General features: G+C 49.8%; 2 protein-coding genes across 6 annotated transcripts in view; one reads left to right on the top strand and one right to left on the bottom strand.

The window, feature by feature from the left end:
* ABR (ABR activator of RhoGEF and GTPase) overlaps nucleotides 1-5,520 on the top strand; it is a 39,319-nt gene extending 33,799 nt beyond the window's left edge. For all 5 annotated transcript variants that reach the window (XM_062622392.1, XM_062622393.1, XM_062622394.1 and 2 more), the window contains 6 exons: nucleotides 23-132; nucleotides 375-514; nucleotides 988-1,122; nucleotides 1,392-1,497; nucleotides 2,769-2,916; nucleotides 3,095-5,520. In XM_062622392.1, coding sequence (XP_062478376.1) covers nucleotides 23-132; nucleotides 375-514; nucleotides 988-1,122; nucleotides 1,392-1,497; nucleotides 2,769-2,916; nucleotides 3,095-3,184 — 729 coding nt within the window. In that variant the 3' untranslated portion in view covers nucleotides 3,185-5,520. The remainder of the gene's footprint in view (nucleotides 1-22; nucleotides 133-374; nucleotides 515-987; nucleotides 1,123-1,391; nucleotides 1,498-2,768; nucleotides 2,917-3,094) is intronic.
* Nucleotides 5,521-6,572: 1,052 nt separating this feature from the next.
* On the bottom strand, nucleotides 6,573-10,416 carry TIMM22 (translocase of inner mitochondrial membrane 22). Its single transcript, XM_062622400.1, has 4 exons — nucleotides 10,095-10,416; nucleotides 9,482-9,678; nucleotides 8,371-8,443; nucleotides 6,573-7,319 (listed from the first exon to the last, which is right to left on the bottom strand). Exons 1-4 carry the CDS (start codon nucleotides 10,324-10,326, stop codon nucleotides 7,243-7,245), a joined length of 579 nt encoding a protein of 192 aa, XP_062478384.1. The 5' UTR covers nucleotides 10,327-10,416; the 3' UTR covers nucleotides 6,573-7,242.
* Nucleotides 10,417-16,404: the final 5,988 nt, after the last annotated feature.

Below are 16,404 nucleotides of genomic sequence, written 5' to 3'. Positions count from 1 at the left end.
GACTCACCCCTGTCTCCCACAGATCAAGGTGGAGTTCTCCATGAAGTTCACAAGCAGAGATATGAGCCTGAAGAGGACCCCTTCCAAAAAGCAGACCGGTGTCTTCGGCGTCAAAATCAGCGTCGTGACAAAGTACATGTGGGGCTGGGGGGCTGATTTGCTCCATTCCCTGTGGCTGAGGGGTTGCACCATGTCCCCTTGCTTCCATCCACACCATAGAGCGTGGCTTTTGCTCTCTGCTGGGGACTTGCCTGTTCCTTCACCAGCCCCATCCTTCTCCCCCATCCTGCCCCTGTCCCGGGGTTTGCAGGGCAGGGCTGGCCACCATGGGATTCCCTGGGAATGTTTGCTTATGGCTCTGCTTTGTGAACCAGGCGTGAGCGCTCCAAGGTGCCTTACATCGTGCGCCAGTGCATCGAGGAGGTGGAGAAGAGGGGCATCGAAGAGGTTGGCATCTACAGGATCTCTGGCGTAGCCACTGACATCCAGGCATTAAAAGCTGTCTTTGATGCAAGTGAGTGCCCTGGGAGATGGTTTCCCTCCATGTCGTGTTCCCTTGGGAGGGTTTGCAGGCACCAACCCCCCCCGGTCCCCTGCCTTGCAAGTCCCAGGTCTGATTATTGCACTGCATGTATGGAAAATGTGCTGGTGTGCCCAGGAAGGGGCTGGGGGTGAGGAGGAGCATAGAGCAAAAGCCCAGAGGTCCCAGCCTTGTTTGTGCCTTGGTATGTGAGCCGCTGCTGCGCCTGGCTGGCTCCGGAGAGACACTGAGTCAGGGCAGCATTGCAAATGGATTTGCAAATTATTCCGCATCCATTGCCCAGCCAGGCGGGAAGTGCTCGGCTTTCCCAGCCCCAGCCTGGCTCAGTGGAGCCGGTGATGCTGTCCCTGCCCTCCAGCCAGCAGCCTGCCTGGGTAGCTGTGGTGACAGAGGGGATTGAGACCCAGAGGGGAAGGAGGTGTAACGCGTGGGTGCTCTCTGGACAGATAACAAGGACATCCTGGTCATGCTGAGTGACATGGACATCAATGCCATTGCCGGCACGCTGAAGCTGTACTTCCGTGAGCTGCCCGAGCCCCTCCTCACTGACAGACTCTACCCTGCCTTCATGGAGGGGATTGGTAAGGGGGTGGGGAAGGGGTTGGTGCCCAAGCGGGGCTCTGTTTGCCATTGCCTGCTCTGGGATGGGAGACTCCTGAGGGTCCTTCCCAGCTTCACCCACTCAGTTCTGGCTGTCCTTGCTGGCTCCAGGTCAGCTCGGGGCTCACGGCGCTGCTCCCCAGGGAGCAGGCAGCACTGGCTGCCAGGAAGCATCCGGCCGTGGTGGGTCCCACTGCTGCGCAAGGTGTTCCCAGCTCCTGTCCTGAGCCCTCTCCCTCCTTGTTTCCAGCTCTCTCAGATCCTGCTGCCAAGGAGAACTGCATGATGCACCTTCTCCGCTCACTGCCTGACCCCAACCTCATCACCTTCCTCTTCCTGCTGGAGCACTTGAAAAGGTAATGGATTAGCTGGTGGTTCCCACAGGGATGCCCAGTTCAGGTGGGAGGTGCAGGATGGGTTTGTCTTGCTGCTTTGCCTTGGGGATTGGATGTGAATGGGAGTTAGAGCCACTAATTCCTGCGGTGCCTGTTTGGCCGTGGGCTGATCCTGAAGTGGAGGAGGATGGTGCTGTGGAGCAGGGCCAGCAACAGTTTCTCAGTGTTGGGCAGGCAGCAGTGGTTCTTTCGTCTCCCAGCTCCTCCAAGAGCATGCAGCCCTAGGCATATCCCACCTGCCCCAGCACACCATGAATCCCTGTGGCTGGTGTCAGTGTTGGCTTCAGGAAAACTGGGTGCTGTGTCCTTTCCCACCAGTCCAGCAGCAGCCCCTGCAAAACGAGGTGCAATAATCCCTGCAACTTGTCTGCAGTGGGTGGCCAGGACCCCAGGATGGTCGAACTGCAGCCATGCCCCAGAGCTGCAGGGGACTCCCTGTATCACTCATCCCAGGGCAAGTGCAGCACTGTGTGGTTTGATGGGCTCTATCTTGGCCCAGATGAAGCCCGTCCGAATCTGGAGATGGACAGTTCTGGGGCTCACTGGGACCCCAAAACCCATAGGGAGCACAGGACAGCAACGCACATGCAGAGCCTGGTCAGAGCTGCCATGAGTTTGGGACCGATGCTCACAGCTCATGTTACTTGCATCATGAAGGTTTTTTTTTCCCCCCTTCTGGTTTGGCTAAAGCCAAACAGAAAAAGTGATTGAGCTGGGGGTTGGGGAAGGAAAAATCCATTTCCATCCTGAGAACTGGGCACAGCCAGTTCCCACATCTGCTCCCCTGGCCGGGGCTCAACCGAGCAGCCTGTGCCGGGGAGCACAGCTGCCTCCTAACATGGCAATGTTGTGGCCCTGGTTCCCTCGCTGCAGGCTGGCCGGGGTCCCAGGGGGTCGCAGGGGCAGGGAGCCATGCGGGGAGGTGCGGGCTGCTGCGGGGCTCCCCATACCCTGCCGGGGCTTGGGAAGGGTGGAGGCTTCGCAGCACAGCAGCCAGCAAGGGCTTGGTCGCTGCCACATCACAGCCGGGGCTCCCGGCCAGCCCCAGCGGCTCTGGAGGAGGCCATGAAGGGGGGCAGAGCTCCCTGCCCTGCACCTGGGTTTGGGGGGGCTGTGAAGGGCAGTGACAAGCTGGAGGTGCTCCACTCGCCTCCCATATAGCCCTGTGGGTGCCCCATTGCAGGAGAACAGCATTAGGAGCTCATGTTCCCTCTCTTCCCCATGTGCTGCAGGGTAGCTGAAAAGGAGCCTATCAACAAAATGTCTCTCCACAATCTGGCCACGGTCTTTGGGCCAACACTGCTGAGACCCTCAGAGGGGGAGAGCAAGGGACACCTCACCCTGGCCTCTGACATCTGGTCCCATGATGTGATGGCCCAGGTAAGAGCTGGTGGCATGGGGCTGCAGCCTGCACCAGCACCCCTGTGTGGGGAGCAGAGGGGTTTGCTTTGTCTGGGGACATTTGTCACTCTCTGCTGGACGTGTCTGCACAAGGACAAGCTAGGAGGTGGCAGCTCTGCCCTTGTTTGGCCTAATACCCCCTGTTTGCCTGCTACAGGTCCAGGTCCTTCTCTACTACCTGCAGCATCCTCCCATCTCCTTCACTGAGCTAAAACGCAACACACTTTACTTCTCCACGGACGTGTAGCCTGCAGGGAGAAGGCACCAGCTGCAAACACTCCCAGCTCCCTGCCGGGGGACACGGACTGGATCGCAGCCCCCCAGGGAGACCGGCCCGGAGCCGGGACGGTGCCGCCTGCAGCTCCTGTACAATCGCGTACCAGAGGCTCGGTCCCACCCCAGGCACCGTGCCCCTCTGTAAAGTAGTCGTGTCTTATGTCCCTCCTTGTGTTCAGGAATTGTTTTTATGTATATTTGTTCAACGGAAGAGGTAGTGACTGACAAGGGCTGCGGACGCAGGCTTCTCCCTTCGCTCGTTTTCTCCTGGACTCCTCTCTGCCGCTCGTTCCTACCAGGCACCCTTCGTCTCGCCCAGCTCGAAGCCTGCAGCATCCCACGAGTGCCTGTTTCGCTGCCCAGCTCCCCTGCCCCACGCCTGCATGTGCAGCATCGACTTGCTTCAGAGGCTGGGAGCTCATAGGCTTCCCTCTGCCGTGACAGTGACCAGCTCTGCTTTGGCTTGCTGCCTGCGCAAACGTTGGACCCTGTGCCTGGATCCTGCTCTGGCCCAAGCAAACCTGCGACCACGAGAGCGGAGGAGCAGGGTGCTGCTTCCTCCTCGCCACGGCTCTTCTGGGTGCTTTCAGGCCAGTCCCCTCTACAGCCCTTACCCTGTGCTTTGCCTGTGCGGGTGTAGCATGGCAGCTACTTCCTTTGCTGTACCTCGCCTCCAAGTAGCATTCTGGGGTAACCCATCACACAAGGCTGGAGTGAGAGGGGTTGTGCTGGTCTCGATCCACAGCAGGCTTGAGAGACAGCCAGCCAGGCAGGTCTGCTTCCTCCACCATGGGCTGACCCCAGCTCTGCGCTCTGGCACCAATAGGTCCCGTAAGGGCACGTGGATCCCAGTTTCTCCAACAAACCCTGGTGGGGTGGGGAACGGGGTCCCTGCCATATCCATAAGCCCATATCTCTGCTGTAGTAAAGCATATGCACCCCTGCAGCCCAGCACTGTCAACACTGGCTGCACCCTGTGGCAGAGCCCGCTGGGCACCAGCATTCCTGCCATGGCCATGAGAAAGGAGAGGGTTTTTTTTTCCCCTCCTTGGCTTTCCCTGCTGCCCAGGGCAAATGGCAGCACATGGTCCTGCCTCGGTGCCAGCCCCACTGCCAGATGTTTGTGCTCTGCAGCAGCTGGACAGTCACCCAGCCTGGAATCTAGCGGGGAGGGTTGGGAGGAGGAAAGCCTTCATGGCCCTCACTGCTGAAGGCAGAAGTGCTTTGTTCTCTTTCTCACAAAGCAGTTGCTGCTGGGTTAGCTGTGCCCAGCCAACTCAGGTCTGTTTTAGTTAGTGGCTCCAGTTCTTCACCCCCATGCTGATGGCTGGAGTTGTCACGCCATGTCCCAAGGCAGGATGGCCACATGCCTGTGCTCACTGCCAGGCTGTGCTCTGGCTGCCCCAGTGCCTGGCTCCCAGTATGTCCCCCACCCTCCCACATTCCCAGGTAGGTGCTGGGACCTGTTGGGACACGAAACCTTTCGCTCTGTGAGCTGAGTCCGTGTTCTCGTGGGAAAAGCCCCCCCTTCCCCGATTGCGTTGGCCCTGTGCTCTCCTGTGCCAAATGGAGATGGATGAGAAGTGACCAAGCGTATCCCTGCTAACAGTGGCATTGCCTTTACCCTCCTGACTAACAGACTGTTCCAGGTAGAGCCCGGCCGCCTGCCACCGATGCACCAGGTATGTCCTAAGCCCACCTTCCCAGGGAAGGCAGCACCTGCCTGCCCTGCACCAGCAAAGCAACGAAAGGAGGGGAGGTCTTTCAGTCCCCCTCCAAAGGGCTCACACTCCAGACCCTGCCCCTCTTGACTACCAGCTAAACAGAAGGGAAACAGCATTGCAGAAAATAACCAGGCGTCTGTCTTGGCCCTGGACCCAGTAAGGAGGCCGAGTTTTAAATCTGACTGCACAACGGATCCCTGTGTGTGTCTGATTTGTTACATGTGTCCAAGTCTCTGTCCACGATACTGTCATTCCAGATGGAGACTCTGTACAGCCAAATCCCCCCTGCGCGAGTGGCTGGAGGCCTGGTCCACACAGCCCTGGCGCAACAGGCTGTGGGCATCCCTATGACTGGCTTTTGCTTGTCCCTGCAGGAAAGAAGGGGGGGGACGACGACACTCTTGCAGCTACAGGTAGAATAGAACTGTTAATTAATATTTGACTTTCAAAAGTTGTTAAGGATATATTTTTGTTTGTGTTTTGTTTCAATTTCTGTAGATTATAAACTTTAAATGGCTGTAAACCATGTGAGGAGAACAAAAAAAAGGTTAATAAAAATGCAAAGCCCCAACATTTGCACAAAGGGAGCCTTGTGGTGTTGCTGTTTCTGCTAACTGATCACCTTGGCATCACAGCTTCTCTGTCGTGGAAATCCTGCTAGTTGCACTTCAAGCCAGTGGTATATGCACAGGCATCGTGCCAGGCAATCTTTTAAGAGAAATCTTATGGTTTGGGCTAGATCCTTGCATTTCAGTACATTCTGGAGGAAAAAAAATCCTGGACTGTCTGGAGCCAGCCTGTTTAATCAGCCCAGAATTACTCAAGCTTAAAATTCAGCTGACTTGCACAGCTTCTGGCCTGAGGATACTGAACAGGCGCAGCAAGGGACATCAGGCAATCTGGAAACCTCATCTGATAGATCACATGGTGCTGCCTCCCCACTTCTTTCCATGTGGGAATGGGAGACAATATGCCTTCAAACTGACCACCGACCATCGTATCAACCAAACCACCCTGCTAGTATTGCTCTTCCAGGTAAGCAAGTGCTGTCACCATTCTGGGATCTCAAACTGTGGATGCAAAGGAAGGGAAGTGGGTGGGAGAACCTGTGAAGTGTATGCACTGAATCTGAAATCCCACTGCCTCAAAAAGATGAGGGTGGGTGTCTGCCCTTGCAGAATGGCTCTACTGAAGTTTAAAATCAGCCTAAATTATCTTGAGTATATAAATTACCCCCTGAGGTCTGAGAACAGAGCTTGGTTAGAAAAACAAGAGTGCTAACATGAATGCAGATCAAAAAGGGAGCTGCTCCTTGAGCTAATGAACATGTTTTGACTTCAGTACCAATGTTCTGCAGAAATACCACTTCGCTTCCCCCAGTGTAATACTCAGAGGTGGTACAGGGACGTGATGGGAAACAGACTGTGGGCTAAGTGAATGCCCAGTTATCTCTCTAACAGTGGTTTATTCTCACAACTCTGTGTTCCAGTCTTGCTATCAAACTGCTGGAACTAATAGCGTGAGCCCATGGCAGTTAAAGCAGTAGCAAGATGATTTTACTCCCACAACGAGGTTAAATCAGGCTAGCCAAGTGGCTACAGAGAATTATACTTCTGCAACAACCTTTTTCCTGCCCCCCTTAAACTGTTTTGTTCATCTGCCAGTAACCACACGGTTCTAAGGCTAAGGATATTGCTTTTCCCTTTAAGACATGGTAAAGAAATCTGGCTCTCATCTCTATACATGAAATAAGGCAAGTTGTACAGATGGTGGTTTGTCTTCAGCTGGTATTTTAAGAAAAGCCTGAAACAACTTATATCTCCACAGGATCTTACCTCTCCCCAACAGAGTAGCAAGCTGCAAACTGATAATCGTTCAACACTTGCAGCACATTCAAATACACAGTAAGCTAAATCACTGCAATTCTTTTTGATGCTTGTCCTCCTGCGTCTTTTGATGCTAGCAGCAAACTTCATCAAAATCAGACCCAAAGGACTGAAAAAGCTCAGAGTCCAGGCTTGTTTCCTGGAAACTGACAGTCAGCTGATCCATCCTGGAGATACTGCTCGCTGTGCCTGGCTCCATCCTCACATACTCCTGCAAGTCTGCCTGAAGCAGTATGCCAGGGCTCAGAGCCAGATTATTGTTAGTCATTCAGGAAAAGTGGCCAGCACCATCCAGCTTGCACTGATCAGGACTCTGAAGGCAGTGGAAAGGTAAGCCTGATGGTTCTTGTGCTGTGAGGCAGGCTCTTAGCAGCAGCACTGGAACAAAAGCGGAAACTTCCTCCCAAGAGATCCCACTGTTACCGTAGATAGTAATCAATCGCAGCAGAGAAAGCAGCAAATCCACCACAGCCGATAACTCCCGCCTTCAAACCAGCTGCAATGCAAAAAGGGTGGGAAAGAATGAGACAAAATAGGAAAGATCTTTTTCTTCTCAGTCAGTAACTAGCTTACACTGTGCTGGCTTGAAGAGCTTACACCTGCAGGAACCCGGCAGTCTGCTACCATGGAACAATGGCACTCCCACTGCCCAAAGGGATGGGAGGAACCTGGCACACACTGGACCTAAAACTAGCATAGCACAATGGCTGAGCCCTTTGTTGCTATGTTTGCCCTCAAGGGACAGAAAACATCAGTGGCCATTGCTGATTTCAGTGGACTCTGACGTGAGCACTGTGAGTGGTTTGCTGTTGGACTAGGGAAGGATAAGAAGAGTCACTATTGCTTTGATAGGATTAGATCAAGGACAGACACAACAAGCTCAATTAGAAGCACTTTCAAGAGCACTTTCTTTTCTGCTCTCTGGACAGTTTTTTCTTAAGGAGAGGTGAGAGAAGTTTGATCTTTCTGATGATCAGAGCAGCTCTCTTCCTACTTGGAACTTTTTACTTAGCACTCAGAGGTTCCCAAAGTCCTCATTAGTGCCTGCCGGACTGAATTCCCAGTGCTCCTGCTCTTTCATAGCTAAGCAGAGTTGTCTGTTTGAATTGATACACGAGAAAGGAGGAAAGCATTTTCCTCTCTGCAAATTAACAGAGTTAATGTCAGTGAAATATATATACAAGCAGAGCTTTGTTAACACAAGAGCTGTAGCTTCAGAGTTGCTCAGTATGTATTTTTGGATTCCTCCCCTCCTTCCCATCCACACAGAAGAGTGTGGATAGCTAACACTACTTCCTGCTTTTTCTTTGAAGTAAATTCTGTTGATTTTCCTCCGATCTCACTGTCCTGTATGACCAAACCTCCTCTACCCACACATCTTTCAAGCTGACAGGAAAGTGACAGAGCAGTTCTGCCAGTCTGGAGTACACTCTCATATTGACATCACCATAACCCAATGCAAAGAGATTTTCAGTCTATGTTCTGTTTAAAAATATCACCTGCTGCATAACCAAATTAGTTTTATCACAGAAACAGGCACTACCAACCTCTGAAGCCGATTGCTCCTCCGGTGATGCAGCCACTGATAACACTGTTCTTCCAGTCTGACTTGCCACGATACTGTGGAATTAAAAATGAGAGTCAACAAGTAAATGTGGACTGAACACTCAGTGTACTAGCACCAAGAAAGACGGAATGACCTTCCAGCCCTTTTCAGCTGAGGATGTTTTTCCCTCTATTCTCAGCAGATGGCCCCCTGCACTCTCAAAGAGAAGACTAGCAGGGCCAGGAGAAGAGAGAACAGGTCACCCAGAAAGGTAAGACAAATCCATATGGTGCAATGCAGTGCTACAGCAAAGACTCTCAGGTGAGCTGATCCAGCCCCCCGAGTACAACACTGTGCACTACAACCAGCTCAGAGACTATAACAGCACTATATCTACACAAGTGCAACACTGAGCCTGGCCACGCCGCCTGGTTCTCAGCACAGGTGACAGCCACAGTACCCTGCTGACAAAGATGGACTATTTCCACAGCCAGAGTAAAGATCTCTTTGTTCTGCTCCATTGTGCAAGCAGATAGACTTTTCTTCTACATGAGTTATGAAATCATTGTGTCTTTCAATTAAAAGGCAGGACTCAAATTCATAACAGGCTTGTTTTCCTGTTTAAGAAAATGAATTATAGATTCACCACTGAGCTGCACAAGGTCACTTCTTGCCATAGGGGCAAGATGAAAATAGGCCTATTACTTAAGAGCTTTGATCAGAGGATCCCTTTCTCCATATGGAGTTTTTAGAAGCCCAAATTACCATGTGGCAGCTCACAGTTTGATATTTTACAAAAACAACAGGTGCTCGTAGCTAGGCTTTTAAAACTTTGAAAAGTTACTTTTCAAAACAACATCTATACTTGCCAACACATTCAGGACTTGAACTGAAAAGTACTTTGCTCAGGTATGCTGTTCTGCTTGTTCTATCAGAGAACAGCAGTTCTGAAGACAGGTGTCAAACCTCAAAAGCTCTGATGGTCAAGAAACAGAATACACTAGCCTACTCCCTTGCCCTGTTACAAAGGAGATGCACATACTTGGATGTAGTAGAAGAGATTATTAGTGTACAAGAAAACGTTTCTTACTGCTTAAGAAGTTCTTACTCACAGATTCAACGATACATTCAGTGCAGGAGAACATGGCACCCACAATGGCGAAGTTCTTTGCATAGGATATGCCCCGCTGCCCCATATCTTTGAGGACCTCTTTTGCTGTTGGCGTGCGATATGGATCCTTGGGATCAAACCCAACATTGGTGTCGATGCCGGCTGTGAAGACACCAAAGGCGCCTCCCAGAACAAACCCTGTAAAAGACAACCAGTATGAAATGAACCTGGCCTGGATTCAAGCAGCACATTCCCCACAGGCACCAGAGAACCTCTGCTCCTGCTGTCTGTCAATGCTGCATTGTGAAAGGGGAAGTTTAAGAGCACAAATGTCCTGTCCCTTCATACTCTGGAAGCTGTTGCTGACAGGCTGTGCTGAGGAAAGGCTGTGAGCCTTTACAAGGAAAGCAGACAAAGATCCCTCCCTGGAACCTGTGACATACACTGGAGGCTTAGATGAAGGAGAATGAAAACATGGGGGTCCCTGTGCTGCAATTTCATCTCTACCCCCGCTCTCCCGACCATATGGAGGGGGACCCCCCCAGGCTCTCCGCAGCCGGCCGCCCCGTCCCTCATCCTCTCCTTGCCCCCTCAGCCGCCGCGCCGCACCGCACCTCCCACACAGGCCAGCGCCGCCTTGAAGGCGCAGCTCTCCATGGCGCGCTCCACCATCTTCTGCTCCTCGCTCTTGGGCGGGCTGGGGATTCCGCCGAACGTGGCGGGGTCCCAGGCGCGGGGCCGCCGCTGCTCGCCCACCAGGTGCTGCAGCAGCATGCTGTACTGCAGCGGCGGCCCCGGGGGAGGCTCCGGGCCGCCCGCAGCGGAGGGCGGCGGCGCTGCGGCCATGACCGACCTCAGACACCCGCCACCGGCTGGGCACCGTGTCCCGGCCCACTCCAGGCGCCGGTAACGCGGCTCCCGGCAGCAGCGGCGGCGCGCGGAGGCTCATGGGAGTTGTAGTTCCGCTGCGGGGAGGCGCCGGCAGCGCAGCATCTGGAGAACTACAACTCCCGACAGGCGCCGAGATGCCCCGGGTGGGCATGGGCGGGTAGCGCGGCTTCCCACGGGATTGGTCCCTTGGTGCTGGGAGGACTACATTACCCGGCGTGCCGCGCGCCATCCCCCTGGCGGCCGTTGCAGCCGCTGCAGGTGAGGTGAGGGCTCCGGTTGTCGGAGCATCTTGGAGAGCTGCGGCGGCGGCGGCAGGTGAGCGCGGCTCGGGCTCGGGCTCCGGTTCCGGCTGGGCTAGGCCGGCGGCCTGTCCCGGGGCAGCCCCATGCTGGGGGACGCTGAGGTGCCGCAGTGCGGGGCTGAGTCCGTCTGCCCTGCTGAGGTGCTAGGAGGGGTGGGAAGCTGTGGGGTGTCGCGGTGTCGGTGCGGTCCTCCCGCCGTGCTCCCCTGACAGACTTCGGCTGCGCTGGTGGCTGGGGGGCAACAGGTCCGTGGCGGGAAGGTCGGTTGTAGCCACGTCCGTTGAGCAGACGAGATGAGGGCGCTTGAGGCGCTGCTGGCTGTAGGTATGGGGCGGCTGGAGCCCGCGGTTTGACCCGACAGCCTTCGGGCATCGTCTGAGGTGAGAGCTGAAGAACCTCATGGTACCTCAGCCCCTAGCCTGGGCTCGGGTATGTTTCACCCAGGCTTGGTGAAAACGCTGGAGCATCAGGCCACCGCCGGTGCCTTTCTAAGGAAACCCTAGCTGCCTCCGGTGTAAAGCATCAGTTTTACTTTAGGACTTGTATATGTCGAAGGGGCTAGAGATAACCAGAATCTGTCTCTCTGTCACAAATGCAAACTTGTGTCAAATCATATAGAAAGCTTGGCTCTTGGAAGCTGGTTCTGTTTGGTAATGAGATGGGGAATGTTCCTTTTTTACCCTCGGTAAGCCAGGTGCCATGAGCATTAAAATACCTTTGGTGTGCTTTGCTTCGTAGCATTTTGCTCAGCCTGTTTTACTTTCTTGTTCTTGTAGACTAAAACCAGTTTTCTGTTTGGCTCGGCACAAGTTAAGATAGGTATGACTCAAAACCTGCTTTCTTGACTTCTTTTTTGGCTATTTTTCTATTTAAATCTTAAAAGTTACCGTAGGTTTTTAAACTCCTGAGAAACAGCTGTGATGGTTTCAGTGGGGTGCTTTGAAGTAGAGTGTTTTAATAATTAAAACTGGTTTAAAAGATTTAATAATTATTTTTCAAGCCATGCATTAACCATGAATTCTTCCTGACACCCTGAAACCTTCCTGAAACACAGCCCTTTAGAGGTCCCATAGTTATCCGTTTCCTTTGTTTTTATCCTTTGTGCTTTGTCTTGTTTGTGTCTTAGTTTAGGACTGGACAGGTAGGTTCAAACAGCAATTTTAAATCATGGATTTTACCACTTCAAATACTTCATCACATGAAGTTCATTGCCAGTAACTTTCCTCTTAAATTCCACTGCCCTCTACTGGCAGGACCAGCAGGATCCACCTGCCCACTGCTCTTCCCTTTCCACTTGCTTTTAACTCCTTTTTTTGTTTGTTTATTCGGTTTCTTTTTTTTTAAGGTCGAAACCATTGAAAAGCATTCAGTTAAAATCTACTGAAACAGTCTCTGTACAAAGCAGAGAGGGTTGCTGACAGGATGATCTCCCTAAGGAGCCCTGAACTTCAGATTTCAATCTTCTCCTTGATCCAAAATAACCTCCTTGGGCTGATTTTGAAGTCGCACTGCAAAGCCTATTTTCCAAAGGCATAAAGGGAAACAAAAATATGTTGGATTTGGAGTCTGAGCACTAAGAGTTTACAAGTATAGCTGGAATATTGTTTTGACTTTCTTTTCTGTGTTCCTGGGATTTGGAGGCAATGCTGGGTTACTATTCGTTTGTAAAGATGATATAAAGAAATACCGTGTAGCTACAATTACATAAAATACTTATAAATATCCATATCTATAAATATATGTATATGTTATATTCCTCCCCTCATGTATTTTATCTCCTTATTTCTGCTGTTCTGTGTTCTACATATGAATAAATACATGTGCTTGAGTATTTGAATAACCTCGTCTATCCGAGCAGACTTTTCATGTGAGTGAAATCAGAGGATTAAGGCATGGAGAGAGGATCAGAGAGTTCAACACATCATTTGACAAATAAGTTATTCAGATGAAACTTTCAGCTGTTTCTTTACAAACCTGTGAACCTTCATTATTGCGCATGTGTGTAGCCAACGCATTTGATTCTCTTCCTTCACCAGGCTCCTGCTGTCTGAACTTTGTCCCTGAAATCCCACTTTGTTCTTGGAGCTGTTAAGTCCAGTGTAAGAGCTTTAGGTTATTTTTAACCTTCTTTAGTCCCAGATGAAACATTTTTGTTTCATCTGAGTGTGCCTCTTCCCTGTGTGATGACAGCATTAAGTGCACATAATGATGAGTTTTTCTTCTGCCTGCAATACACACTGTTCCAGTGCGCTCAGTGTCTGTTTCGGCAGAGGGCAGCACATGGGGATGTGAAATAATTGTGTCTCGCTTGAACTTTACAGTGACTCAGTCTTCCTCCCACACTTCAATATTCTGCAGACAGGATAAACCTTGGAAATAATGGGGGTTTTGTCTGAAATCCTGTTTTTGCATATGTCTTACTTGTAGAGTTCCCAGCATTTGCATAGGCTTTGGCTGTCACTTTATGGCATTGCTATTAAAAAGTTTTCATAGTCCTTAACTTTATTTTGTAGAACTGCCCGTTCCAGAGGCTCTTCTCAAGTGTGTGAAGGTAGAAGTCAACAGTAATTAGATTCAATCCATTTTTTTTTCATTTATGTCTACCTATCTGCACCTTTTCCCCCTTACCAGAACTATGATGATCTTGAGGAAGAGGGGATAAAGCAACAGGCATTTTAATGAACAAAGGGACAGCTTTCAGTTGTACCACAAGCAGAAGGAAGTCTGGCTGCTATGCAGTTGCCTTTCCTCTTGTGTAGGAAAGGAAGTGTGCTGGGGCCTGCTGGGCTCCAATTCTGGCAGCAGCACTTAGTATTTCCATTCTGTAGCCTTCTCATCTACATAATGTTTGATGCCTTCTGACTTCTCATCCAGATTGTGAATGTAATGTTAGTTTTGTTTGTTCTTACTTAAAATATTTTAGGTTTGAGAGGGCATTGGAGAAGTTCTTCATGAAATACATCTAAATTCAGTGAAGAAACCTTGCTTCTGTACTTCTCTTAGCTTATATGACTTTAACCAATATATGTCTGAGAATGCAGCTATGTTTTTGCTGAGGTTGTAAGGCTTTCCATTTTGGAGAATACTGGCACTATCATGGCAAAGAGCTAAAGTACTGAAAAAAGGTCAGATTATAGCTACCTGGCAGGTGTGTCGGAGTTAAAATTGAAAAGGCATCCTGACTTACCGTCAGGATGTTTTTTCTTTAGGTCAATATAAGGTAGACTGCAGAGAGACATTTCAATGAAGTCTCCTTTTAGGATCAGCAGACATATTCCTTGTGGCTCTGTTCTGTACCTCAGAAGGAGCAGGATGTGGGTTTTCAAGATGTGTTTGATCCTGTCTGCTGTCTTTAACCTCTGATATCTCGAAGTGTGATTCCGTTTTGAATGTAGGGTGGTTTCTTTGTACTTGTGCCACTTCAGCATGCTCCTTATGCTCTTCACAATTTCCTTAATATTACGCACACTTCTGTTTTCACCTGCGAAATTTGAAATGCACTTTTAAGTCATGGGCTAAAAACCCCACAAATCTGTAGAAGTGTTCAGACATCATCATCTCCCAGGGATTTTAGCTGTTGCTATAGAAGCCTAAATTCTCTTTTGGGAGACCTTTCCAATATAAAGAAGTTGATACTGGAGGAAAGTTGTCATGGAAATATGCAGCAAAAAGGGAAAGGAAATCTCAATGTGATGACTCTAACATAAGCTTAGCCAGCTTGGTGATGTAGCTTTTTATCTAAGGGCTCTAATTCTGCGGATTCTCTTAATTACATTCCAATGGGCTGGAATGCTACAGGCTAAAACCTAAAGAGATAAATTGTTTAACATTTACATAACCAAAGGTAGTTCTTCAACTCAGTGAGCATCATGTTTATTCAGATTCAGGTTTCCTCGCTTCATAATAACTTCTAAACAGTAGTATGACACTATTCTTTAGGCTACCCAGCCCTCCAGATGGGGAGGTAAAGTCCCTTTGGAGCTGAGTTTGAGTCCCGTTCCTGCAATGCAGCCACATCAGTTTCCTGGTGTCAGGCCATTGGGGTGGGTGCTGAGAGCAGTGCTCCCTACAGCCACCACCATGGTTTACCTGTTGGAAGGAACCCCTTCCAGGTGATGTCGGTAGGCTGGGGATTTTCCAGCAGCCTGCTTCTAGTGTGGGGTGAGCTGCAGAAATGGCAGCTCTAAAAGGATTTACAGACCTCCTGCTATTGAAATAAGGCTTCTGGAACTAATTTTAAAATGACTAAAAATAGTTTATTCTGCAGGCTTCAGTGCCATTCAGATTTGAACAGGAGTCCTTTGTGTCCGGCTAAATGGTTGTATAAGCAGATCCCTCTCCATGAATTTGTTGTCCATCACTAAGCCTGGTTGGTTCCCTAGTTTCAAGCTCTTTGTGTTTTTCTTACTAAAGCTTCCTGATACCTGATAGATGTGATTATGAGTGAGTTGTCTTTAAATATCTATTACCGGTGTCACCATGGTAACTGCTGTAAGAGTTTCCTGCTGGTAGAAGGTTTCCAGCTCCCTGAGATACAACAGGGCAAAATGCTTAAGCTGTTGTTCTCAATGAGATTCAATGAGGTTTGAATGAGATCACATGCAATCAAAGAGGAAAAAATAGCATATTTCTCATCTTTAATAACAATGAAAGGAGTATAGCTTGTTCTGGAGTCTGTCCTTGGATCAGAGGACAGGTACATGAGCAGGGACATGCCAAGCTTTCCCTGGAGATCATGCTTTCACCTGCAAGTTCCTGCAGGAATAGGAGGACGTTGTTCTCTGTGACAGAGCCAACAGTTGGCCTTTCTTCTGATACTGTCAACAAATGAACTTATTAATTCTAATGAAGGATGCAAAATAGTGATATTCCACTTGACACATGAGCCAGCAGAGTTGCTGGTGATTCACTGTGGGGTAGAAAGCATTGAGCTGGCCTGTGTATTCTCTCCTCATTCCTCTGTATTTCCTTTTCTTGCCTTAGGCCTTCAACTGCTGTGTTAGCAGGGCAATATCCAGAGTGACTTTTCCTGCTGTCCTGGATTTCCTAATCTTCCCTTTCTGTCACATGTGCTTTCTTTCCCAGGTTGCTGTTGCTTGGCCAATCCATCCTCTTTTGCCCTGTAATGACCAGTGTATCTATAGGCTTCTCTGCAAGACACGTTCACCAGTGTCCCTTGTGCTAACTCGGGGGTTGTTTTGCTTTCATTTATTTATGGTAAACAGGTCACAGACTCCATAAGATACTTCCTTTTCATGCAGTCTGTTCTTTTGCTTCATTACCCTCCTATTTTAATATCTGCTGGAGATTTTAAGTTATCACTTGCCTTTATAGAAACTCAGAAAGCTGAGCACCTATTTGTCACTTTCCCACTTCATTAGTTGTTCCTGCTGCTTGTGGCATTTAGACTTTCTACCTTTCCATAAAGGAGGCTTCCATTCATTTAAAGAGCTGTTCAGTGTAGCTGTTTAGTACAAGAAAATGGGAGGCTGAGCTTATGGACCTTGAGGAGAGGTACAATTTGCATTTGCTTTGTGTGTGTGGACAACAAACAGGACAGAGCCAGAAGTGCTGTCTTCCTCTGTGATGGAAAGAGTTCTGCCTTGTCTGGAGGATGAGTTCATGCTGATGAATGCTGATATTTGTCCTTACCTGCCTCACAGGCAACATGATTTACATACTAAGATCTCTTTACTAAGATTGAAAAGGCTCATAATTGATTTTAGTTATA

The sequence above is a fragment of the Pezoporus occidentalis genome, unplaced genomic scaffold, assembly GCF_034315485.1.
Source record: "Pezoporus occidentalis ecotype Australia unplaced genomic scaffold, CSIRO_AGI_Poc_V1 ctg241, whole genome shotgun sequence".
Classification (NCBI taxonomy): Eukaryota; Metazoa; Chordata; class Aves; order Psittaciformes; family Psittacidae; genus Pezoporus; species Pezoporus occidentalis.
The sequence above is the reverse complement of the archived record's forward strand: the minus strand, read 5'-3'. Positions and strand labels throughout refer to the sequence as shown.

What these genes read in the sequence shown, in the direction of transcription:
- TIMM22 (XM_062622400.1), bottom strand. Translation starts at nt 10,326, where the DNA reads ATGGCCGCAGCGCCGCCGCCCTCCGCTGCGGGCGGCCCGGAGCCTCCC. An exon ending in GGCGCTGGCCTGTGTGGGAG is followed by an intron (nt 9,679 to 10,094) that starts GTGCGGTGCGGC and finishes TGTCTTTTACAG; the next exon opens with GGTTTGTTCTGGGAGGCGCC. An exon ending in CTGAATGTATCGTTGAATCT is followed by an intron (nt 8,444 to 9,481) that starts GTGAGTAAGAAC and finishes TTAATTCCACAG; the next exon opens with TATCGTGGCAAGTCAGACTG.